We start from the raw sequence: 25,185 nt of genomic DNA, 5'->3' as shown, positions 1-25,185 counted from the left end.
GTAGTATACCCCTCTGGGCTCTTATCTTGCTCCTCAACCTTCATTTCCCTGTTGTAAGCAGGAAGTTAGAACATGTGGAATACCCCTGTGTGTTCTTCAATAGCCCTGTTCTTCCCTTCAGTGATTCTCAACCAGGATCATTAATGAGTGAGTGTACTTACCGCCATGATTGACCTCCATCTCTAAATCTGACTGCCTTGTCACTCCACACACTGACAACAAAACCATCTTCCTGCGGCCATTTGTGGGGGTGTTGAGTGAGGTGGTATGAACAGGGTGTGTCAGGTGTTGAAATTGGACACAGTCAATGCTCTCTGGTGGCTTATTTTTCATCATGACTCCTGTCTGCAGAAGGAGGGTGTAACTGCCAGGACACAAAGACAACACTCCGGTTCTGCAGGTTCCTAATCATGAAACCTAGATCCATCATAGGCCTACAGGACATACACACTGACAAGGTCTCATTTCACAAACACACTTACTACTCTTACACATAATTACTGATTTATGTTGTGACACTATCACCTCCTGGTTACCCTCTTGAAAACAGTAGATCCTGTGAGTTATGTGAGACAATGTGTTTTGTCACTGTGGGGAAGGGCAATGTAGAAAAATATATATTGAGTAAACATGCAACAACATGGTGGGCCCTGATGGTGAGAATTTCATGAATAGCAATGCTGGGGTGAATTTGATAAGAGACTGCATCTGTGAAGACAGATGACCCACTCTTCTAAAGATCTTTGTTTTCTGCCATAAATCCCTCACCCCTGTTTACAGTCATAGGGAGGATGAGTGGGAGCTGGAAGAACTGATATCACCCAGTGGTTTGGTCAGAGAACAGGTGAGATGAAAGAGCTGTGTCGACACTGATGTTTTTCTTCAGTTGACAGTTCATGAGTTCTTTGATATCTCTCTATGATCTCTCTAAGCAAACCCTGCTACTGTTTCCACAACAGTTCTCTCTGTACTATACCTAATTGTACACAATATATGTGTGTGTGTGTGTGTGTGTGTGTGTGTGTGTGTGTGTGTGTCTCATTTGTTGAGGTGGATGTTGAGGTAGTTGTGCCTCCAGAAAGTATTCATACCCCTTGACTTATTCCACATTAAATTAAATTACTACACAGTAATTCCACAACATTTTTGTTGTGCCTGAATTGCAAATGGATTCAATTGTTGTTGTTTTCTCTCACCCATACACATACAATAACCCATAATGACAAAGTGAAAACCTGGCTTTAGAAATGTTAGCAAATTTTGTGAAAAAGAAATACAGATATATCTCATTTACATACTGTAAGTATTCACACCCTTGAGTCAATACATGTTAGAATCACCTTTGGGAGCGATTACAGCTGTGAGTCTTTCTGGATAAGTCTTAGAGCTTCATACACCTGGATTGTGCAACATTTGTCCATTATTATTTTCAAAATTCTTGAAGCTCTGTCAAATTGGTTGTTGCCATAGATTTTTAAGTAGATTTAAGTCAAAACTGTAACTTGGCCACTCAGGAACCTTCACTGTCTTCTCCAGGGTATATATGGCCTTGTGACTATCACAGTGCAGGTGCATTTATACGGAGACTTGATTACACACAGGTGGATTGTATTTATCATCATTAGTCATTTAGGTCAACATTGGATCATTCAGAGATCCTCACTGAACTTCTGGAGAGAGTTTGCTGCACTGAAAGTAAAGGAGCTGAATAATTTTGCACGCCCAATTTTTCAGTTTTTGATTTGTTAAAATTTTTTGAAATATCCAATAAATGTCGTTCCACTTCATGATTGTGTCCCACTTGTTGTTGATTCTTCACAAAAAAAAATACAGTTTTATATCTTTATGTTTGAAGCCTGAAATGTGGCAAAAGGTTGCAAAGTTCAAGGGGGCCGAATACTTTCGCAAGGCACTGTACACACACATATAAATACATACATACATATACACATATTTTTTTTATTAGATATTCCCTTTATTACCCTCCAACCCTCCCCCAATTGGAGCAAACTAGTGAACGCTTAGGCCTTTATTTCCAGCTTAAACATACTATATGCATTTGATGGACAGTCTATTTGACAATAGTTTGTTTTTAACCCTCTACCTATCCCATATATTTATGATGTACATCCAGTTCTATTTGCCGTATCTTTCAAACTGTGCTCTTTCAAAAAAGTTTACCTATATACAGGTACGTTTTACAGCATTAGTTACATTAGTTATCTTGTTTTTAGTCCCAACCTTCAGCTCCATTAAACCCTTCCCATCTATCGCTTAACACCATCCATATTGGATTTCTATTTGCCATATACTTTTCAACTGTGCTGTTTCATAAAAGTTCTGAACCTTTCTATTCTCATTGTTGCGACAGACTGCAAATTGAAATGAACAATTATTGCTGAAAGTATACTATTGATTGATTGACGATGACTTTTCAGATCACCCAGTAGTGCTATCTGCAGCGTTAGCTCCAGGCAAATATTGCAATTCTTCAGCCATTCATTGACCTGTGATCAAAAACAAGCTACGTATGGACAGTACCAAAACAACTGATCTTGTGAGGACAGATGCTGGGAGACAAGAAGCAAGTACAGGGAGTCAACATTTAATAAATAACAGACAGCGTCTGGACAGGGGGAACAAAACGGCATTAATGCAGACACGGGGAAGAAACTGAGGAAGTGACAGATATAGGGGAGGCAATCAATAAAGTAATAGTCCAGTTGAGTCCCGTGAAGTGCTAGTGCGCATAACGATGGTGACAGGTGTGCGTAATAATGGGCCGCCTGGCGCACTCGAGCACCAGAGAGGGGGAGCGGGTGCAGGCATGACAGATCTAATGATTCTGCCTCTTCGCAGCAAAATCTGCAGAGATGGGACGGTTGTATCCCTCATATAAATAACATTATGTTGGTTGCAAGAATTCTGAAAAATAATTTAAATTGAACAATTTCAAGTTTTGAATCCGGCGTCGTTTTGCATATCAGTTCATAAACCATGTGCCATGGAATCGGTACATGAAAAATCTCTATCCACCTATTTTGCAATATATATGGCACAGCTGTCAATATTTTGGTTGTTACATTTTTTGGGTTGTTAATTGGATAGAACAGACATGTCCATATGTTTTAGTTCGCTGCATTGTATGACATATCAGTCGTATTTATGATATCATTTACAAAGATTATATATATTTTTTTTATACATTTAAAAAAATTATGCTTTTTTAACAATTAGTATATTTGAGTTTAACCACAATATTCATGTATTTATTTTGGGATATGTATACCGAGTATATCAACATCACCATCAGATAATTTCACTGGTAAACCACATGGTAAAATAAAAGTAGTATTTTTTTGTAATCCAATACGTAATATAGTACACTATAATTTGGTTGTAATCCAGAGAGGTTAGAATAATTATCTAGATCCTCTATGAGGCTGTGGAGGGATCCAAGTTGTGGATTTAAAAGAACATGGATCATCAGCATACAATGACACCTTTGTTTTCAAGCCCTGTATTTCTAGTCTCTTGATATTATTGTTGGATCTGATTTTAATAGCTAACATTTCGATGGTTATAATAAATAGATATGCCAATAGTGGACAACCTTGTTTTACTCCTCTTGACAGTTTAAAACTTTCTGAGATGTAGCCATTATTTGCTATTTTACACCTAGGGTTACTATACACGATTTTAATCCATTTTATAAGAGATTCTCCAAAATTGAAATGTTCAAGGCATTTATATATAAACCCCGGTCGTACTTTATCAAAGGCCTTTTCAAAGTCCGCTATGAATAGCAGGCCTGGTTTACCAATAGTGTTCTATTGTTTCCAGTACTTGTCTTATATTATCTCTCATGCATCATCCATGTAAAAAAAACTGTCTGATTAGAATGAACAATACCTTTTTAATTCTACGTGCTATACATTTTGCAAGAATTTTTGCATCACAACACTGAAGTGTAAGGAGCCTCCGTTTTTTTAAATGGACTGGATCTTTATATTTCCCACTTGCATCCTGTTTCAGTAATAATGAAATCACACCTTCTTGTTGAGAGTCTGATAATCTACCATTTACATAGGAATGGTTAAACATGCTAATAACGGTCCTCTGAGTATATCAAAAAAAGGTTAGGTATACCTCAACTGGTATGCCATCCAGCCCTGGAGTTTTCCCAGACTTAAAGGCTTTAATTGGATCAAAAAGTTCCTCCTCTCTAATTTCACCTTCAAATTAGTTTTTCTGTATGGCTGTTCATTTTACATTATTCATATCTTAAAAAATCCATACTGTACAATTAGCTTCGATTAGAGGAGATGGAGGAAACAAAAAAAAAAAAAAAAAAAATGAAACAAAAACATATGCTTAAAATACTTTGCTTCCTTTTCAAAATATAATTTGGTGACTCATATGTGACTCCATCATTTGTAACAAGTTTCAGTAAATTATTTTTGGTCGCATTTCGATGTTGAAGATAAAAAAAATATTTGGTGCATTTTTCCCCATATTCCATCCAGTTTGCTTTATTATTATTATATATATATATTATATATTATATATTATAATATTATAATATATTACACTGTTTTAAAAGTTCCTCCATTTCTTTTTGTTTTTCCTCTAACTTACTCTGAGCCTCTATGGTACAGTTTTTATTGCTATCTACTGTATCTGTTATGTTAGACCTTATTTTTCCCTTGTTAGTATGGACTCCTTTGACTTAAATTGCTTTTGTTTTATAGATGAGTACTGAATTGCATGGCCCATACAATAATCGGATTTGCTGTACCTATGTTGTCGTAAAAATGATGTTAGAAATTCCTCTGTCCTAGTTAAAAACATGTTATCATCCAATAGGCTTTGATTCCAATATCCTTGCCCACGTGGAAATGCAGTAACAGTCATGTATATGCCAATTATCTGATGGTCTGACCGCATTCTATCCCCTATCAGCACTTCTTTCACTTTTGGTGCCAGAGAGAATGACATAAGAAAGTAGTCAAGACGACTAGCTTGATTGAGCCTCCACCATGTATATCTCACTAGGTCAGGAAATTAAACCTCCTCCATGTATATCTCACTAGGTCAGGATATTAAACCTCCACCATGTATATCTCACTAGGTCAGGATATTTAATCCTCCATATATCCACAACATTCATGATTTCCTGTATTATAATATCCCACCATAATAATAGTCTTGTGTTGCTTGCAGGGTTGATCATTTATTATATATATTTTCAAAGAAGCGTGGCACATCATTATTTGGTTCATAAAGGTTAATGAGCCATATCTGTTCATGGTCCAATAACATATATTAAATCCTCAATCTACCATGTGGATCTGTTTGGACAATCTGCACAATCAGATCAAAATGATTGTTAATTAATATCGTCAACCCTTTTGAGTTTCTTTGCCCATGGGAGAAGTATATTTCATCCCCCCAGTCCATTTTTCACTCACCTTCATCTAAAATTGTTGAAAGAGTTTTCTGTAAACAGTAGAATGCATGTTTTGGTATATTTGTATTCTGTACAGGCTTCTTTTCACTCTATCATTTAGGTTAGTATTGTGGAGTAACTACAATGTTGTTGATCCATCCTTAGTTTTGTCTTATCACAGACATTAAACCCTCTAACTCTTTAGTCACCATTTGCTTCATGGTGAAATCCCTGAGCAGTTTCCTTCCTCTCCGGTGACTGAGTTAGGAAGGACAACTGTATCTTTGTAGTGACTGGGTGTATTGACACACCATCCAAAGTGTAACTAATAACTTCATCATGCTCAAATGCTTCAATGTCTACTTTTTAATTTTTACCCATCTACCAATAGGTGGCCTTCTTTGTGAGGCATTAGAAAATCTCCCTGGTCTTTGTAGTTGAATCAGTGTTTGAAATTCACTGCTCGACTGAGGGATGTTGCAGATAATTGTATGTGTGGGGTACAAAGATAGGATAGTTTTTCAAATAATGTTAAACACTATTATTGAACACAGACTCCATGCAACTTATTATGTGACAATGTCACCCTTTCATTTGTTATTCATTTGTAAAAATGTTTTTTTTTTTAAATAAAATAAAAATTATACTTTGACATTATGGGTATTGTGTGTCAGCCAGTGACCATTTAATACATGTTTAATTCAGGTTGTAACACAACAAAATGTGGAAAAAGTCAAGGAGTATAAATACTTGCTGAAGGCACTGTACGTTTGTTGATCCCTCATAGTGTTAAGGAGATGTAAATGAGTCAGAGAGGGTACAGGACATCCTGTTACTTCTTACAGGCAGAATGTGTTTATGTGTGGACGTGTTTGACTATACTTGTGGGGACCAGAAGTGTGTGTGTGTGTGTGTGTGTGTGTGTGTGTGTGTGTGTGTGTGTGTGTGTGTGTGTGTGTGTGTGTGTGTGTGTGTGTGTGTGTGTGTGTGTGTGTGTGTGTGTGTGTGTGTGTGTGTGTGTGTGTGTATACACCGACGTAGTGCAGATTGTAAAATGAATTTTCTACGTAACAGCATACTATTCAGTTAACCAATAGATATTTTATATATACAGTATTTAACAGGTAGCCTATTTATATTAGGCTACACATTGGAACCCGGACTCACTATCTGGGGTATCCGTCTCATCATTCAGAGACTGTTCACTCTCACTAGAGGAACAGTCACTACACTCTTAGAAAAAAAGGCTTCCAAAGGGATTCTTTGGCTTTTTGTATCCAAGTAGAACTCTTTTGCATTCCATATAGAAACCTCTGTGTAAAAGGTTCTACTCAAAAGGGCTTGACCTAGAACCAGAAAGGGTTCTTCAAAGATTTCTCCTATGGGAACAGCTGAAGAACCATTTTATTTTCTAAGAATGTATTCCCAAGGCCATTGCCAGGCAGTGCAGCCTTGTCCCATAGAGGAGACGTAATATAGTAAATGTAAATCCGGGACACTCAAATTAGTATGTTATGGTTACATAAGACAGAAGATTTCCTGGTTGTTTAAATTGTAATAGTTAATTAATCATTTCAGTTTATGTCACAAGACAAGCAAGTATAGTGTAAAGAATTGTACCATCTAAACCGCTGTGAAATATATTTTCGATAACCACAAATATTGTATTTTCATCTGTTTGAAGTTGGTGTGCAAAACTGAAAGTAAATGATGCAAAAACTAAACGTAAGAATGGGAAGCATAGAAATAGCACACATTGAACAGATCTACCGCTTCTTAGACTTGAGTTCAATGAGAATGAGAGATCTATAATGCACATTTCTATGTGAATTTGGTCAGAATAATCAGAATTAGTTGGTAACATAGGTAAGATGTTTTATATTTATTATATGTTTGTGAGTTACTTCTCATCAGAATGTCTATTTTTGTATAATACTGTGGGCCGGGTTGCAGTTCTGTTCTCTGTCATGGGGTAAGTTATTTGGGCCGCAGAGAGGGGAGGGGTCAAGATTGTCTTCATATGTAAACATATCTTTTAAATCAATTATCTCTTGGCTCCACAATGTCTGTGTGCCAGTCAATGTGTCTCTGTGAACATGTCAAGGAGGGGGTATTTGATATATGCCTGTTGATAGGTTTTGTTTTATGGTTCTGAGAGCGAGAAAAGAACATAGACAAAGCTGAACGATAATTTATGGCCAATGCTGTCTGGCTATGTGTGTCTTTGCAATAAAGGATCTCAGTTGCAATGTGTAAGGACTCTCAGAGAATTCATTGATAGACACTGAATTGATCTGAGAGTCACAGGGTTGTGATGGAGCTCATATAATTAAAGATGGACTTTATGATAACTCTGACTTGTGCGTGGTTTGCTCTCATGATTTGGTAAATACAGGAAATTTCCACGACAATCCTAAAAAGTTATATATTACAGCGTTAAAGCAAAAACGAAAGTAGGATGGTTGGTCAGGGTGGATGGGTACGTATATAAATGCTAATTAGGTTGAGTCTTCAAATCTCATCACCAAAAACTTTTGAATTTTAGCTAATTCGCAATGTTGCAACTACTTACTACTTTTTAGCTACTTTGCAACTACTTAGCATGTTAGCTAACCCTTCCCCTTTAACATAACTCCTGACCTTAACCCTTAACCTAGCTAAAGTTAGCATTAGCCACCTAGCTAGCGTTAGCCACCTAGCTAACGTTAGTGACAACAAATTGAAATTCGTAACATATCATAGCATGGAGCCCCAGGCCGAGGGAGATTGACATTTATTTTGTGTTTCTTCCATTTGCGAATAATCGCACCAACTGTTGTCACCTTCTCACCAAGCTGCTTGGCGATGGTCTTGTAGCCCATTCCAGCCTTGTGTAGGTCTACAATCTTGTCCCTGACTTCCTTGGAGAGCTCTTTGGTCTTGGCCATGGTGGAGAGTTTGGAATCTGATTGATTGCTTCTGTGGACAGGTGTCTTTTATACATGTAACAAACTCCCTTTAAGAGTGTGCTCCTAATCTCAGCTCGTTACCTGTATAAAAGACACCTGGGAGCCAGAAATCTTTCTGATGGAGAGGTGGGTCAAATACTTATTTCCCTCATTAAAATGCTAATCAATTTATAACATTTTTGACATGCGTTTTTCTGGATTTTTTTGTTGTTATTCTGTCTCTCACTGTTCAAATAAACCTACCATTAAAATTATAGACTGATCATTTCTTTGTCAGTGGGCAACGTACAAAATCAGCAGCGGATCAAATACTTTTTTTCCTCACTGTAATGTACGGATTGCAGTTCATAGCATATTGTAGGAATTGCAATTCTTAACATATCATATAAAATGGATGATGGACATCCACAAATTAATACATAACATACAAAACGTAACATATGATACTAATTGTGGTGTCCCGGATTTACATTTACTATGTTACGTGGGTGGCTGCTAGTGCTAGATGCTACATAAGTAGGTCGACTAGCTTTTTGCAGTGTTTTTGTGCATCACTTGGTCTTGCCTTTTGTTTCTCCATCTTGAACAACGCACTCACTCTCCATCCAAATCTGACCTGATTCACCTAACCTTTTTATTTTACTGCTGCCAGCGACGCTGAGAAATAAAGTAATTAGATGCCACTCAGTGGCCAGTTTATTGGGTACATCACCCTATTCACAAAATGGCTCGCTCCTACACATACATGGTCATGGCTTGCTATATAAAGCAGGCACACAGGCATCAAGGCATTCAGTTACTGTTCGATTGAATGTCGTATGATCGTTTGTGCTCAGAAATGTCTGGCCTCCTAGGCTTTTCACGCATGACAGTGTCTATGTTTCACAGAGAATGGTGTGACAAACCTTAAAACGTCCAGTCAGCGGCAGTCCTGTGGGTTTAAACAGCTCCTTGATGAGAAGTCTAAGGAGAACGGCAAAAGAATTGTGCAAGCTAACAGGCGTACCATAAACGGGCAAATAATGGCGCAGTACAACAGTGGTGTGCAGAATGACATCTTTGGAATGCACAACTGGTTGGTCTTTGTCACAGATGGGTTATTTCAGCAGACGACCACACCTGTTCCTTTCCTATCTAGCTAAAAAAAAGAAGGAAGCGGCTCCAGTGGGCACGCAATCACCAACCGTGGACAATTTAGGAGTGAAAAACATTGCCTGGTTTGACATATCCCGGTTCCAGTTGCGTCATGCTGATGGCAGAGTCCGTTTTTGGCGTAAACAGTATGGCCCCATCCTGCATTGTGTCAATGGTACAGGCTGGTGCCGGGGGTGTAATGGTGTGGGGAATGTTTTCCTGGTACACATTAAGTCCTTTGATACCAATTGAGCAACGTTTCCATGCCCTGAAAAATCCAGTCTGTTCCAGAGGCAAAGGGAGGTCCAACCCTCTACTAGATTTACATTTACATTTAAGTCATTTAGCAGACGCTCTTATCCAGAGCGACTTACAAATTGGTGCATTCACCTTATGACATCCAGTGGAACAGCCACTTTACAATAGTGCATCTAAATCTTTTAAGGGGGGAGAAGGATTACTTTATCCTATCCTAGGTATTCCTTAAAGAGGTGGGGTTTCAGGTGTCTCCGGAAGGTGGTGATTGACTCCGCTGTCCTGGCGTCGTGGGGGAGTTTGTTCCACCATTGGGGGGCCAGAGCAGCGAACAGTTTTGACTAGATGGGTGTACCTAATAAACTATTGTCTGACTGACTTGCATACTACCCATGCAGATTGGACAATACAAACACTTTGCTTGCTACATGTGGAAATAATTTTAAAAAATGATTTGACATTTCAATGCTTTCTACAGTTGTGTCAAGTTGTCTGAATGTCCTTTGGGTGGTGAATTATTATTATTCACACAGGAAACTGTTGAGCCTTAAAACCCCAGCAGCATTGCTGTTCTAGACACAAATCAGTTTGCCTCGCACCTACTTTTTTGTCATTTAGCAGACACTCTTTTCTGGAGCAACTTACAGTAGTGAATGCATTATTTTCCTACTGGTCTCTCATGGGAATTGAGCCCACAAACCTGGCGTTGCAAGTGCTATGCTCTACCAACTGAACCACACGGGACATGCACTTAAGTCTTTTGATCTTTTGTCTTGCCAACTCACCCTCTGAATTGCACTCATACACAATGTCTTAATTGTCACAAGGCTTAAAACTGTTTCTTTAACCTGTCTACTCCCCCTTCAACTACATTGAGTTAAGTTAATTTAACAAGTGAAATCACTGTGTGTGTGTGTGTGTGTGTGTGTGTGTGTGTGTGTGTGTGTGTGTGTGTGTGTGTGTGTGTGTGTGTGTGTGTGTGTGTGTGTGTGTGTGTGTGTGTGTGTGTGTGTGTGTGTGTGTGTGTGAGGTGACCTCGAGGGTACAGAAGGGATGGAGGTAAAACGCATGAAGTCTCTTTAAGGAGGAAGTATCTGTTCAGGGTTTTTACCCTCTGTAAAACACACAAAGACACATATTGTGAGAATTAGCACCTTGAACTCATAATGAAACCTTGACCCAGTTAGAGAGCCCACTTACCGTCAACTACATTCAACAATTTCTGAGCATTATAGTGTGTGTGTGTGTGTGTGTGTGCGTGTGTGTGTTTGAGAGAGATATCGCACAACTGACAAACTTTCCACCACGTCTGACACATGCATACACATATACAGACAGACTTACTGTATAATAACATGAATATTACCCTATCCAAATAACCAAGGCTGTTCAAAGTCCATAACTGAATTGACACATTTCAGAGGTCCTTCCCCTAGCTTTGTAGGATGTGAATAGAGACCGTTTTGAATAGAATCCAACAATAGCAATACAATAATCGTTTTGTGGTGAAAAGGAATAGATGTGACCTGATAATAGCCTATAAACATTACGGAATCAGATATCTCACTAATCTACCGCTGTAGATTAACAATATCTTTACACCACTGAGATGATTTTCAGATTCGTCCTGGGTTCAAATATATGCATACTCTGAGTATTAGAGTATTTTCAAATAATATGGTCCGAATCAACTACTTCTGTTGGAAGTATTTTACCATTTCAAAAAATGTATAGGCCTAGCATAGGCTACTATTTGAATTATTTTCAAATACTTATTTCCAAATACATTATTTCAAATACCAAGCAGACCTGGGGTAATACAATATTTGCATTTGAAAATAGAAGTTTCTGTGTATTTGAGTAAGTTCAAATACATGCCAATATTTTCAAAGTGTTATTTTAAAATACATTCTAATATTCAACTACTTGTATTTTCAAATAAATAATAACCAAATACTTGGCCTACTTCCAAATGTCTTCGAAAGTAATTGAAATACTAAAAATAGTAGGCCTCGACACTAACTGTGCAGGGGACTGCAATGTTTATACAGCAAACATTTCCGTCCTTCCCGCAGTTAAATAAAATGTTCTTTCTCAGTATACCCTGACTATTATTTCCTTACTGTTAGTTAAAGCAAAGTTCACACTCTCGGCAATCCAAAACGTAGAGCAGCAACAGTACTAGCTTGAACATTTGGCTAGTTCGTTTTGCATGGCCCGGTGCCCCGGGAGTGGAGATTTCTCTTAAGGACCAATGGAACGGTCTAAAATGAACACACTCCGTCTAACCGGGGCACCGGGCAATACAAAACGTATTCGCCCAATGGTATACTGTGGGAGGTAACTACTGATGTAACCTGTCTGTCTGGAGGAGGCGGCTGGAGAGGTGGAGCTGTTGTAAACTAGTCAGCGATTACGCACTCTCCCAAGACACAATTTAACTCGCAGGGAACTATTCGATCAGTTCTTATGAACATACAAGAACAACATGGCACTGGAACATAACATGTTGGCCTACTTACTTTTCAGTTGTATTGTTGTTTTGAAATGCACTCTGTAGTGTAAACATGTATGTGGACTGTCGGCCCACTGGATTTTGCGTTTGTTGGCTGCCTGAGCGTTGTTCTAGCAACATTGGATACAATGTGACTTTTCCAAGTGTCTCTGGTGTCAGTACTGATCAATGTTCATGATGAGTTGCGGAAATGAACCAGCACGTGCTGTGCTCCTGTTGTGTTTGCTGCTGCTCCTGCACGCCGCGGAGGAGAAACCACGCGCTAAACTAACTGTCACCGAGGTAAAGGAATGAATCATACCATCTTTGATGTTAATCTTCATGGAGATAATGTAACTAATAAGTAATGGAGACATTGTACTCAGCCTGTAGCCTATAGATAATGGAAATTATGTTTTGAAAATGAATTAGGCTATGTGAACCTGCATCAATATTCACTTCACATGTCAATAACAAACTCAACACAGCCATGCTCTGTTTCTTCTCCTTCTTCCTTTCCCTGTCTCCTCCACTTTATCCATAGATTCAACACCATAATGGTAAGTGTTACTTTAGTCCGTGGTCCCCTTGGAGAGCTGATCTTATTCACAATATGAAGAGGAACAGTTTATTTGGAATTGAGACTTCACATGGAAATTTTACTCCATATGTTGTACAGTTTTGAATGTTCTGTGGCATTTGTTTTTTCTATAGGTTCCACCTGGAACTTGGAGAGTCTTCCCCAGCTGAGTCTGTCCACCTTCCGGTTCTCTCCATCACAAGGCTCCTGTTCTGCTTGTGTCCATGTCAGTGTCAGAATGAAAGCTGCAGGTAGGCCTTGAACTCTGTCTCCCATCCACAATCAATCTCACTCTCCACATCATCCTCTTCCCCGTCAGAACCTTCTTCCAACTTACTTTTATCCAAAGTCTTCATCTCAGTCTCCCTTTCTCTGACCTTTTGTTTGTTGTCCCCCATGATGAAATTGGGGAGGGGACTATGGATTTGTCTCTGTATGTTAGTACATTAGTCACACACGATATCTCAGACACCACTGGCCTGATGTTTGATGAAACATGGGTGAATGATGCGTCTTGTTATAGAGATCCAGCATTTACAAAATTACACTGATTGTCCAGATGGTGGTGGTATGACAAGAGATTTGAAAATGCTAACTTTGTCAAGTCATGCCCCTCATCCTGTTTGACCTAAAGTCATGCAATTCGGTACATAGGTCCCTCTCCTCAGGGACCCCATAAGACTTAACATATGCAAGAACATTCATATCAACCACACAGTGGCTCTATGACGGGCACATGTTTATATCGCTTGATCTGTTTGAAATTTGGCACATATGCTCAGGAATATTAGTCTAGCCAACCCATGCGATATCTCAGACACCACTGGCCCGATTTAGACGAATGAATGATGCGTCTTGCCATAGAGGTCCGGCATTTACAAAATTACATGTTATTGACCCAAGGGGGGCTATAGTAATCAACTGTGCGTACGTTGTCACACGCGATATCTCACACACCACTGGCCCGCTTTTGATTAAACTTGGGTGAGTGATGCATCTTGCCATAGAGGTCTGTCATTTCCAAAGTTATACTGATTTGCAAAAGGGGGGGCGCAGCATCATCCGTGGGGGGGGGTGACATGATTACTGTTGCCTTATTTGTCTATCTTTCTTCCTTAACATGACTTTCTCTTGTTCTACCTTTACTGCCACGATTCCTTAATCTGTCCTCTGTTTTTCCTCTCTAGACTTTACTGGGACACTGACTATTACGTACCTGGAGCTGTCAACTAGTACTCACAGAATCATCTCCATAGAAAATGTCAAAAATCGCACTTTACAGGTAACAACTTCTCTTCATGCCACTGACCAGTGAATATTCCTTAGCTACCAAAGTTATCAGCTGGATAGGATAGATGGATACAATTAAGTTAACTTTCTCACCCTCTTATCTATACACAGTCCCCTCCATGAAATCATGGAGGGGACTGTGGATCGATCTCCATCAGTTAGTGCATTCGTACGTTAGTCACACACGATATCTGTGACGGTACTGGTCTGATTTTGATTAAACTTGGGTGAATGATGCGTCTTGCCATAAGAGATCTGTCATTTACAAAATTACACTGATTTTCCAAGGGGGGCCCTGCATCATTTGTGGGGGATAACATGTTTACTGTTGCCTTGTTTTTATTTTAAGTGGAGAGGCCCGCTTCCATTCAACGGAGGAAAGACCAAAATCAAACGTTTACATCTCCATAATATTGGCCATCAAATTTTGGTAAGATCTGATATTTTCATGCGCGCACACATTAAAACAGGTGAACGTGTGTTTCTGATTATGGTGCTGTGTCTCTGCTGCCCACCAGTGGGAGTTGGTGTATGACTGTTTCCCGGCCGATGCAGGGCGACAAGTGTATGTGTCTTTGTCCTCCAAACCAAAGAGAGAAGACAGGTACATCGTACAAGACATCTGTCCAGGTAATGAATCTCAAAACCTAACCTTCCACATCCATCACTTTTCCCCTTCCCTCATGTGATCAAAATTCCGTAATAATTTATTACATTTCTATAGTCATTTTGCATACCATGACTCTCTGTCTGTGGTGATTCAGATCCAGTGCCGGAGTTTGACCTGTTTGTTGATGAGCTGGCTCGATCCCTCACTGTAACTGTAGCCACTGGGGACCACATGTACCAGCCGGCTCTCTCACCTGAAGTGTACACCAGGCTGTGCTACAGACAGACAGACTCAGAATGCTCCAACCTTTCTCCTCTTACCACTGTAAGCCCATTGTGTGTGTGTGTAGACGTGTTTCAAAAGGTGAAAGTTGTGTACAAAGATGTATATAATTTGTTTATGGATAACGTATGTTTTCACCAGATTGACACCAATCAGGCATTGTCAGTGACTCTCAGGTTCCCCTACCTGCTTCGCTGTGTCTGTGTTCAGGTAAGGTCTCACTCGACTACATATCAGATAATGTGCAATGGACAGTGACATTGCTGCATGGCTCAAACTATGTCCCATGTAAGTGTCCTTACTTGTCTTTTCTGTTTGTATGTCTGCCTGCTACAGGTATATTACACACACCTGGATGCAAGGCGAACCACAGTTTGCCCATTTGTGAACAGCTCATTAGGTGGTGAGTATTCATGTTTTTTTTTTTATGTCTCTTAGACTTGTGTGAGATGCAGTAGTTGATGATTATCTTCAGTCTCTGCCTGTGTTACCTGTAAATTGCCCTGTGAATCTGATCTGGGGAACCAGGGGCTTTCTGCTGGATCTATTATTATTATTGTGAGTCACAGATAAACCAGCAGAGCATGCAGTCCTTAGAGACCGATCTTGGAGCATTCACTCCTCACACTACTATCTGTAATAATGCACTGTCTTTGTGTGTGATTTGAAGAGGGCAGAGATGTGTGGCGCTCCAGTTTTGTGACTCTGTATGGTGAGTTGGGTTCCAACCTTGCATGGAGTTCCCCGTGTCCTGCTGCTTACCTGAAGCTCTCTGCCTCCCTCTGCTGGCAACACCAGAGAAACACATCCCACTGCACTCCCATCTTCAACTCCACACTGGAGGACATAGTGGAGAAGAGAGATCTGGTAAGGGTTGGTGATTACTATGATGATGATGAAGAGGAGGATAATAATGATGAATATTCCCTTCCCTCCCGTTGACAGAAATATAATGTTTCTGCTGTGGATAAACACCCTCAGATGTGTGTGCAGGTAAGACTGTGAGCCGATACATGTATAATATCAACAGTTAACTGTATAGTACATGTGGGTTTCAGTCGCTGATGTTCTCATGTCTCTCCTCTCTGTAGTTGTCCTTCAGAAGCAGTTTTGATGTCCACTGTCCATTCCTGCCAGGTGAGAGACCACAAGACCGCAGTAATATGAATACTGCGCTTGATATTGTTATTATTTATTTATTTAACCTTTTATTTAACAAGGCAAGTCAGTTAAGAACAAATTCGTATTTACAATGACGGCCTACCCCGGCCAAACCCAGACGACGCTGGGCCAATTATGCGCCGCCCTATGGGACTCCCAGTCACGGCCAGTTATGATACAGCCTGGATTCAAATCTGTAGTGACACCTCAAGCATTGAGATGCAGTGCCTTAGGCCGCTGTGCCACTCGGGAGCTCATAAACACATCTTCTGTGCCACTAAGAGCGGTAAAACTCCATACCACCTTTTAGTCTACCCAAATGCATGCAAGACCCTCCCTTCGGCAAATCCGACCATGAGTCTATAAACCCTTCTTTCTGATTCCAAACAAACGCTCAAACAGGAAGTACCATCTGACCCGAGGCTACAATACTATTTTGCTAATACAGACTGGAATAAGTTCCGGGGATCAACCGATAGCATTGAGGAGTTTACCACATCAGTCACGGGCTTCATCAATAAGTGCATAGACGATGTCGTTCCCACAGTGTCTATTCAAGCGTGTAAATCAAAAAACATGTATTACAGGCAATATCCTTGCTGGGCTAAAGGCTAGAACTACTGCTTACAAAGAATGGGACATGGATATAGGTGCATACAAGAAAGACTGCTATGACCTCAGACATCAAACATGAAAAAGGACAATATAGGAAGAAGGTGGAATTCAAATCAAATCAAAATCAAATCAAATGTATTTATATAGCCCTTCGTACATCTGCTGATATCTCAAAGTGCTGTACAGAAACCCAGCCTAAAACCCCAAACCGCAAGCAATGCAGGTGTAGGAGCACGGTGGCTAGGAAAAACTTCCTAGAAAGGCCAAAACCGAGGAAGAAACCTAGAGAGGAACCAGGCTATGTGGGGTGGCCAGTCCTCTTCTGTTTGTGCCGGGTGGAGATTGTAACAGAACATGGCCATGATGTTCAAATGTTCATAAATGACCAGCATGGTCCAATAATAACAAGGCAGAACAGTTGAAACTGGAGCAGCAGCACGGCCAGGTGGACTGGGGACAGCAAGGAGTCATCATGTCAGGTAGTCCTGAGGCATGGTCCTAGGGCTCAGGTCCTCCGAGAGAAAGAAAGAGAGAATTAGAGAGAGCACACTTAAATTCACACAGGACACCGAATAGGACAGGAGAATATACACCAGATACCAGATATAACAAACTGAACCTAGCCCCCGACACATAAACTACTGCAGCATAAATACTGGAGGCTGAGACAGGAGGGGTCAGGAGACACTGTGGCCCCATCTGAGGACACCCCCGGACAGGGCCAAACAGGAAGGATATAACCCCACCCACTTTGCCAAAGCACAGCCCCCACACCACTAGAGGGATATCTTCAACCACCAACTTACCATCCTGAGACAAGGCTGAGTATAGCCCACAAAGATTTCCGCCATGGCACAACCCAAGGGGGGGTGCCAACCCAGACAGGATGACCACATCAGTGAATCAACCCACTCAGGTGACGTACCCCTTCCAGGGACGGCATGAGAGAGCCCCAGTAAGCCAGTGACTCAGCCCCTGTAATAGGGTTAGAGGCAGAGAATCCCAGTGCAAAGAGGGGAACCGGCCAGGCAGAGACAGCAAGGGCGGTTCGTTGCTCCAGAGCCTTTCCGTTCACCTTCCCACTCCTGGGCCAGACTACACTCAATCATATGACCCACTGAAGAGATGAGTCTTCAGTAAAGACTTAAAGGTTGAGACCGAGTTTCTCTATTACACCGGCTCTGATGCTCGTTGGATGTGGCAGGGATGGCAGACGATAACAAAGGGAAACCCAGCCATGAGATGCCCAGTAACAAGAAATTCCCAAACTAGCTAGGCCACAACAACTACCCCACACTGACCCTAAACACAGGGGCCCCTCAGGAGTACAAGTTTAGTCCCCACCTGTACTCCCTGTTCACCCATGACTGAGTGGCCATACACGACTCCAACACCATCATCAAGTTTGCTGATGACACAATGGTTGTAAGGGCCTGATCTCCGACGGCGATGAGCCAGCCTATAGGGAGGAGGTCAGAGACTTGGCAGTGTGGTGCCAGGACAACAACCTCTCCCTCAACGTCAGCAAAACCAAGAAGCTTATCGTGAACTACAGGAGAAGGGGTCGAGTTCCAGGTGTCAGGTTCCTTGGTGTCCACATCACTAAGGCCTTAACATGGTCCATACACACACCCGAACAGTCGTGAAGAGGGCACGAGAACATCAGCGACTGACTAAATAGCCATAAGACTGCTAAATGGTTAATTAAATGGTTCATCACTCCAGAGAACGTGTTTCCACTGCTCCAGAGTCCAATGGCGATGAGCTTTACACCACTCCAGCCAACGCTTGGCATTGCGCATGGTGATTTTAGGCTTGTGTGCTGCTGCTCGGCCATGGAAACCCATTTCATGAAACTCCTAACAGTTCTTGTCCTGACATTGTTTCCAGAGGCAGTTTGGAACTCGGTAGTGAGTGTTGCAACTGAGGACAGGCGATTTTTAAGCGCTATGCGCTTCAGCACTCAGCGGTACTGTTCTGTGAGCTTGTGTGTTCTATCACTTTGTGGCTGAGCAGTTGTTGCTCCTAGATGTTTCCACTTCACAATAACAGCATTTACAGTTGACCGGGGCAGCTCTAGCAGGGCAGAAGTTTGATGAACTGACTTGTTGGCATCCTATGACAGTGCCATGTTTGAAAGTCACTGAGCTCTTCAGTAAGGCCATTCCACTGCCAGTGTTTGTCTATGGAGATTGCATGGCTGTGCTCGATTTAAAAATATATGTTTTATACACCTGTCAGCAAAGGGTGTGGCTGAAATGGCCTAATCCACTAATTTGAAGGGGTGTCCACATACTTTTGAATATGTAGTTTATCTACCTCAAATTCCTGGTACAGTATATAGTTTAATTCCTCTATTTGTATTTATATATATATTTTCAACTGCATCGTTGGGAAGGGCTCGTAATCAAACAGTAAAGTCTACTTCCAGTCCGCGCATATGACCGATAAAATGTGATTTGAACATCTCTCTCCTTCCTTCCCTCAGGTATGTCTAAGTGGGAGGCATATGTTGGTCCTGGTTCACAGAGTCTCCGTGTCTATCTCACTTCCACTATCCCAGCATCCTTTGCTGCTCAACTCTGTGTATGGCAGGACAAGGGATGTGTGTCCAGAGGAGCTATCTACTTAGTAAACATGGTAAGGTAAGAAGACACTGTTACCGTCTTATAGAGCTGGAGACACTGTTCCATGCTGTTAAGAGTGCAGTTTTCTGTTGTACAGGGTGGGGGCACCAGAGAGACACAGCTGAACCTGCCCTTATCCTTCCTAACTGAGGGACTATGTGTGCAGGTATAACCTATTTAATAAAAAAATTACCTTTATTTTACTAGGCATTTGTACCATGTCAGCTCGGGGATTTGAACTTGCAACCTTTCGGTTACTAGTCCAATGCTCTAACCACTAGGCTACCCTGCCGCCCCTAACTATGAATGTGTTTTGTATTATGTGAAAGGATATCTTACCTTACTTTGACTTTCTTTTCATTTCACGCTCTCTTTAACTCTCTGAAGGTGTGGCGGTCAGATCCTCCACAGTATGGGAGGAGAATACTCTGTCCTGACTGTGAGTTCTCTCTCTCACACACACACACACACACACACACACACACACACACACACACACACACACACACACACACACACACACACACACACACACACACACACACACACACACACACACACACACACACACACACACACACACCTACCTTCCAGCACTAATAAGTAGTATCCTCTTATGCCTTCTCAGATTCCCACAGGAGATGGGGTCTCTATGCTGTTGCAGCCTTGACACTTCTGGTTACTGTGGCAATGCTGGGACGCCTCATCCACTATGTGACCAAGAATGGAGTCACAGGTCAGTTTTTCTTGTACTGTACATAGACCTTTGTAGCCCTTTCTTGTGTCCTCAGTCATATTATATTGCATTCACAATGTTTGCAATATTATGTACTGTTTTTGACCTACTTGTCTGCTCTCTCTTTTTTTATCACCTAATCCTTCAAACCTAATTTAATCCACATTTGATTTGATCCCAAAGGCTTAATGGCCATCAGTGAAATAGAGAAATCAAGCAATAACTTACAATCATTTCCAATAATTTTTTTTGTCTCATCCTCGTAACCCTCTCCTTTGTGTGTGTGTCTGCCTCGCCCCTTCTCTCGCTCCCTGCAGGTTGGCTGTTCATCCAGAGGCCTGTGTTGTTGGTGTGTTCCTCAGAGCTGTCAACCCATGTGTCTCCCGTGTGTTCTTTGGCCTCCATTCTACAGGGAGAGCTGTGTGCTGACGTGCGTATGGCTCTGTGGGCCCAGATCTCCAATGGGAATGGTCCTGGGGCTATGGAGAGGTCTGGGGCTGGTGTGGCTGAGCTGGGCCCTGTGCCCTGGATGTATGGACAGTGGGAGGCAGTCAGAGAGGCAGGAGGCCGGGTGCTGATCATATGGAGCCCAGAGGCTAAGGAGTCCTACAAGAGCTGGAGAGAAGAGCGAGATGGGAAAAAGATAGGAGGGAGTAAAGGAGAGGAGATGCGACAAGGGGAGAGTGGAGGAGAGGAGCTGAAAGGACTTGAGTTAACAAGAGATAAACAGGAGCAAGCAGGAATGGAGAAAGAAGTGGAATGGAAAGAGGAAGGTAGGAGCGGAGAGGAGGGGAGGGAGCCCTCCTCAGTGACGGGGCCGGTGTTCAGGGCTGCCCTGTCCTGTCTGCAGGGGGCACTACAGGGGACAGGCAAGAGCCACGGCTTTGCCCTTGTCTACTTCCAGGACCTCTGTCACAGCCGAGACATCCCCAAAGACCTCAGAGGTGTCCCGCGCTACTGCCTGCCTCGGGATTTTGGGGGCCTGATACGAGAGCTGGGCGGGATGGCTAGAGGAAGGAACAATGTGATTGGCAGCTGGCACTGCTGGCTCAGACTCCTCTCCAAAACATTGTCGCTTTGGTTGGCACGACGACTAACTCACAAGGTGAGTTGCCACGGACACACCCACAGGAAGAAGAGGGTCCAAAACCGAAATTGTCGCAGAAAGTGATGTCAGAGAGGACACTAAAGCAGGCATGTGTCGCCACTGTCAACCAATTAAGAGAGGACAGAGCCAAGCACTTTGCAGGAGGAGTCACTCAGCGGGCCACCGTGGTGATGAGGCAGGGCATCTCAGGTTTGACCTTTTTATACAGGGCCAGTTTTTTTGTTGTCTTGACTGTAACATGAGGCATGGGTGGTGTAGTGACCCAAACAGAGACAACGAACATTTATGCCTATCAAGTCAATAGGGGGTAACACTTCACCACTAAGATACCTTACCACTTGATTCGCTAAGCTAAGTAAATATGGTCGTCTGGGTACATCCCACGTAGGGCCACAGTTTGTTCTTTGTGTACTGAGTGCACTGTTTGAACCTGACCATGAAGCCGCACACATCAGCCTTACCGTTGTGGGTTTGCCTGAACAAAGGAGACACCTTAATCTAGGGAATATCTCCTACAAAATCAACCACCCTCTGTTAATACAACAAGATTTAAATTCACTACATTACTCTGAACAATCTTGGCTAATTATTTTGTTTAGATTATATAAGTGATTTTTGACATAATATAGTGAAATCAGAACAAGTTGACATGGCAGAGTGCATGGGGGCTCCCACATCAAGCAGCATTAAGGGAAATGTTAAAGAAAATGAGGCTTGAAGTACAGTTGCCGGGCACAACACACCAAAGGAAACGGTTCACCCTATCATCATCTTGGAGAGAAAAATCCTTACAAGGGAGGAGGCCAGAGCTAACCCCCTGAGGGAAGAATAGCTCAACCATAGCATACAGGGAATCCACCCAAGCCACTTGAGGTTGGTACAGAGAGTGCACTCTGGCGTATCTAAGTAAATAGGAGGCAAGGGCAACTCCTTATTGGAGGAATATCTGTCTGTGGAAAGCATGTACTGTTCAAGGAAAACAACCCTGTCAGTCTGAAGTCACGCATGGCCAATCAGAACTCAGTTCAAGGTACAATCAAAGAGCTGCCTGAATCAGCAGATGACAGAGTTTCTGACCAAAGCAGGCTGCAAGACTGGGGAAAGTTATGAAACGCATGATTCGATGCAAGAACCAACTCACTAACTGTTCCAATGGAGAGCGCTTTGTTTACATTGAAGCAGTTCCCCCCAAACCCAGACCACGCTCTCCACACTGGGTCAAAATATTATTCTATGGATCGTGCAATGGACAGCGTCAAGAAGGCCGGGACAAAAGCCTGCACAGAGCCCAAAATGCATTCCAGCCACTGAAGAGAACTTGAATTACATAGAGGAGATGTACAGTATAGCTTGTCTGTGCTGGATGACAACGCCTGCCTGAAAGTGGAAGAGCTGTCAGAAACACCCGCAGAATCTGGAGAAATTCAGGCCACTTCTACACCGAACAATAAGAGGGATGAGCCTGGAGAACACAGTGTGCCAGACCCAACTATACATTCTAATGAGCAGATAAAGAAGAAGAAATTAAGTAGCAAAATAATGTGAAGAGAAAAAAATGGAAGTGACAAAAGCAGAGTAAAACAAGAAGAAAGGCAAGATGGTAAGATGAACAGAAGGTGGTGCAACTAACTTGGGAGGGCAAAAGAAGGGAATCCATCCTTTAATTATCTTATTCCCTCTGTGCTCTGTTCCTCTGTTCTCTACAGGCAAGTAAGAGACTTAGGGAGACTCACAAAGTTAAGTCTGAAACAGAAGTCAAAGAAAGAAAATGATGATGAACAGGACCAAAGTCCCCAGATCACAAGTGAAGAATACAACAAGTCCACCCAGGAAGTATAAGGGTGATAGAACCATCATGAACAATGTGTGATGTAAATACTACCTGAGCTTGATGATCACTAACTCACTGGGCACACCACGTCATTTCAACGTGGAAATGTGGGTAATATTTGGGTAAGACGTTGATCAATAAGATTTCACTGTGCTTCATTTAATACCATACCCAAATGACCTGGATTGCAGTTCAGATTATATTAAAAGTACATAGTGTCAATTATCAATGTTGTTTGAGATTTTACACAGATTATCATAGCAATTGTGAAGATCTCCACAGACCTGTGATGACCTTTGCATGCTATCTTGAACATGCACACTTTCTATAATTACACAAGACATTTATAGTTCCAGTAGGCTAACCTCAGAATGTGGCCATGGATCTGTTACTTATTTTAAGGTAGAATAAGTACTGTTACATTAGCCTTATTGCTATATACTGTATTACAAAAGTAAATGGAACTGTCCAAGGTACATTTTCTTCAAATGTTGATATTTGGTTGCCAAATGCATTTCAATATCCAGTTTGTCTACAAATTAATAATTTGTTGGATTCACGTCTCCATCTCAACCAAAAATCTAAGTTAAAGAATTGTCACTAGAGCCGTGCGCTGAAAATCCTGGATACATCCTGTACAATGTACTGAGCTTTGAACACTTCATCTGATTTTTCAAATGTGAAGCTTGTCTTCAAGTGTGTCTCTCTCAATGGTCTTTCCCCTGAACCCCCTGCCCTAACAGATGCCGGAGCTGCAAAGGCCTGGAATGTCCACCAGGGAAAACTGCGGGGTCTTTCTACTGCATTGTTTCCCAACAGGCTGCTACTGCTTCAGCAGTGAGTGCAATCATGTATGAACTGCCGTGTGTTTTCCAACAGACCCATTAAGACTGTATGTCCACGTTTTAAATATTACTGCTATGAGATGTGCTTAGGTGCATCTAATTGAAGGCTGGCATTGTGGATATAATTTTGAAAATGTACAGATGTGATATTTTTATTGGTTACGTAATTTATTTTCTTTTCATTAAAGTCTATTTTGGGACGGGTGTTGAAAATGAGCTTGAGCTAGACACACTAGTGCAATGCATCGGACGATTGTTTGTTCATTGTGTCAATGTGTTTGTCCCCATTCAAATAAACTAAACTATTATTGTATGAAACTGAATGTCTTTGATGTGTACCCTCACCACAGGTGCTCACGTCATCACAGGTTACAGAAACTCACTTCATCACTCTGATGAAAGTATGTGATATCTTTGGGCACTAACTATACATACAAAGTGTTGTTTTACCCAAGTCTCCACTTGACTGTCAGAATCTTTCTGGAATATGTAATTCTACTGAAGTGCACAGCATCAACATGCCCCATCTTGAGCCAGCACATGTCCATCTGTAACTGGTTGGCAGTAGAACTGCCTGGGTATGCACAGTGCCATAGAGATGATATACAATGTCTGGGTATAGAGACCACTCCTACATTGTAATGAGCTCAACTGGACCGGGATAGGTCAGCTCCAATGAGCTTGTATGGACTGTACTGTAACCTAAGGTATATGAAAAATAGACACCTTAGTGACTCATTCTCTGGTCCAATGATGACATGGTCTTAGTTTAATATTTGAATTATTCAAGTCTTTGTTTTCAGAATATTTAACTTTGCAGTATGTAGTTATCAACTATCACACCCTAATCTGTTTCACCTGTCTGTGTGCTTGTCTCCACCCCCCCTCCACGTGTCGCCCAACTTGCCCATTATCCCTTGTGCATTTATACCTGTGTTCTCTGTCTGTTGCCAGTTTGTCAAGTCAACCAATGTCAACCCGGCTCCCCGGTATTGTCTCGGGCAGAAGGTATGGCTATCCACCCAGGATCTGCCCCCTCAGGTGTAATCCCGCAAACTCTCCCCCTGGTTTATGGGCCCTTTCTCCATCTCCAAGGTTATTAGCACCTCTGCTGATCATCTTCTGTTGCACCGTACCCTTGGTAACTTCTAAAGGATCGGCGTCCCTTCAACAGGACAGTTGTAAATCATGCAGTCATGTCAGTATCGCAGATTTGAGAG

The 25,185-nt window shown here is 41.7% G+C and overlaps 1 protein-coding gene across 1 annotated transcript; it reads left to right on the top strand.

Moving 5' to 3' along the window:
* Positions 1-12,162: 12,162 nt before the first annotated feature.
* LOC118361417 (interleukin-17 receptor C) lies at positions 12,163-21,488 on the top strand. Its single transcript, XM_035741354.2, has 17 exons — positions 12,163-12,583; positions 12,825-12,840; positions 12,995-13,111; positions 14,048-14,142; positions 14,500-14,580; positions 14,669-14,780; positions 14,915-15,084; positions 15,184-15,252; positions 15,379-15,445; positions 15,713-15,909; positions 15,988-16,035; positions 16,134-16,179; positions 19,307-19,458; positions 19,543-19,611; positions 19,833-19,884; positions 20,074-20,181; positions 20,499-21,488. Exons 1-17 carry the CDS (start codon positions 12,470-12,472, stop codon positions 21,350-21,352), a joined length of 2,367 nt encoding a protein of 788 aa, XP_035597247.1. The 5' UTR covers positions 12,163-12,469; the 3' UTR covers positions 21,353-21,488.
* Positions 21,489-25,185: the final 3,697 nt, after the last annotated feature.

The sequence above is a fragment of the Oncorhynchus keta genome, unplaced genomic scaffold, assembly GCF_023373465.1.
Source record: "Oncorhynchus keta strain PuntledgeMale-10-30-2019 unplaced genomic scaffold, Oket_V2 Un_scaffold_584_pilon_pilon, whole genome shotgun sequence".
Lineage (NCBI taxonomy): Eukaryota > Metazoa > Chordata > Actinopteri > Salmoniformes > Salmonidae > Oncorhynchus > Oncorhynchus keta.
This window is presented reverse-complemented; position numbering and strand designations above follow the sequence as displayed.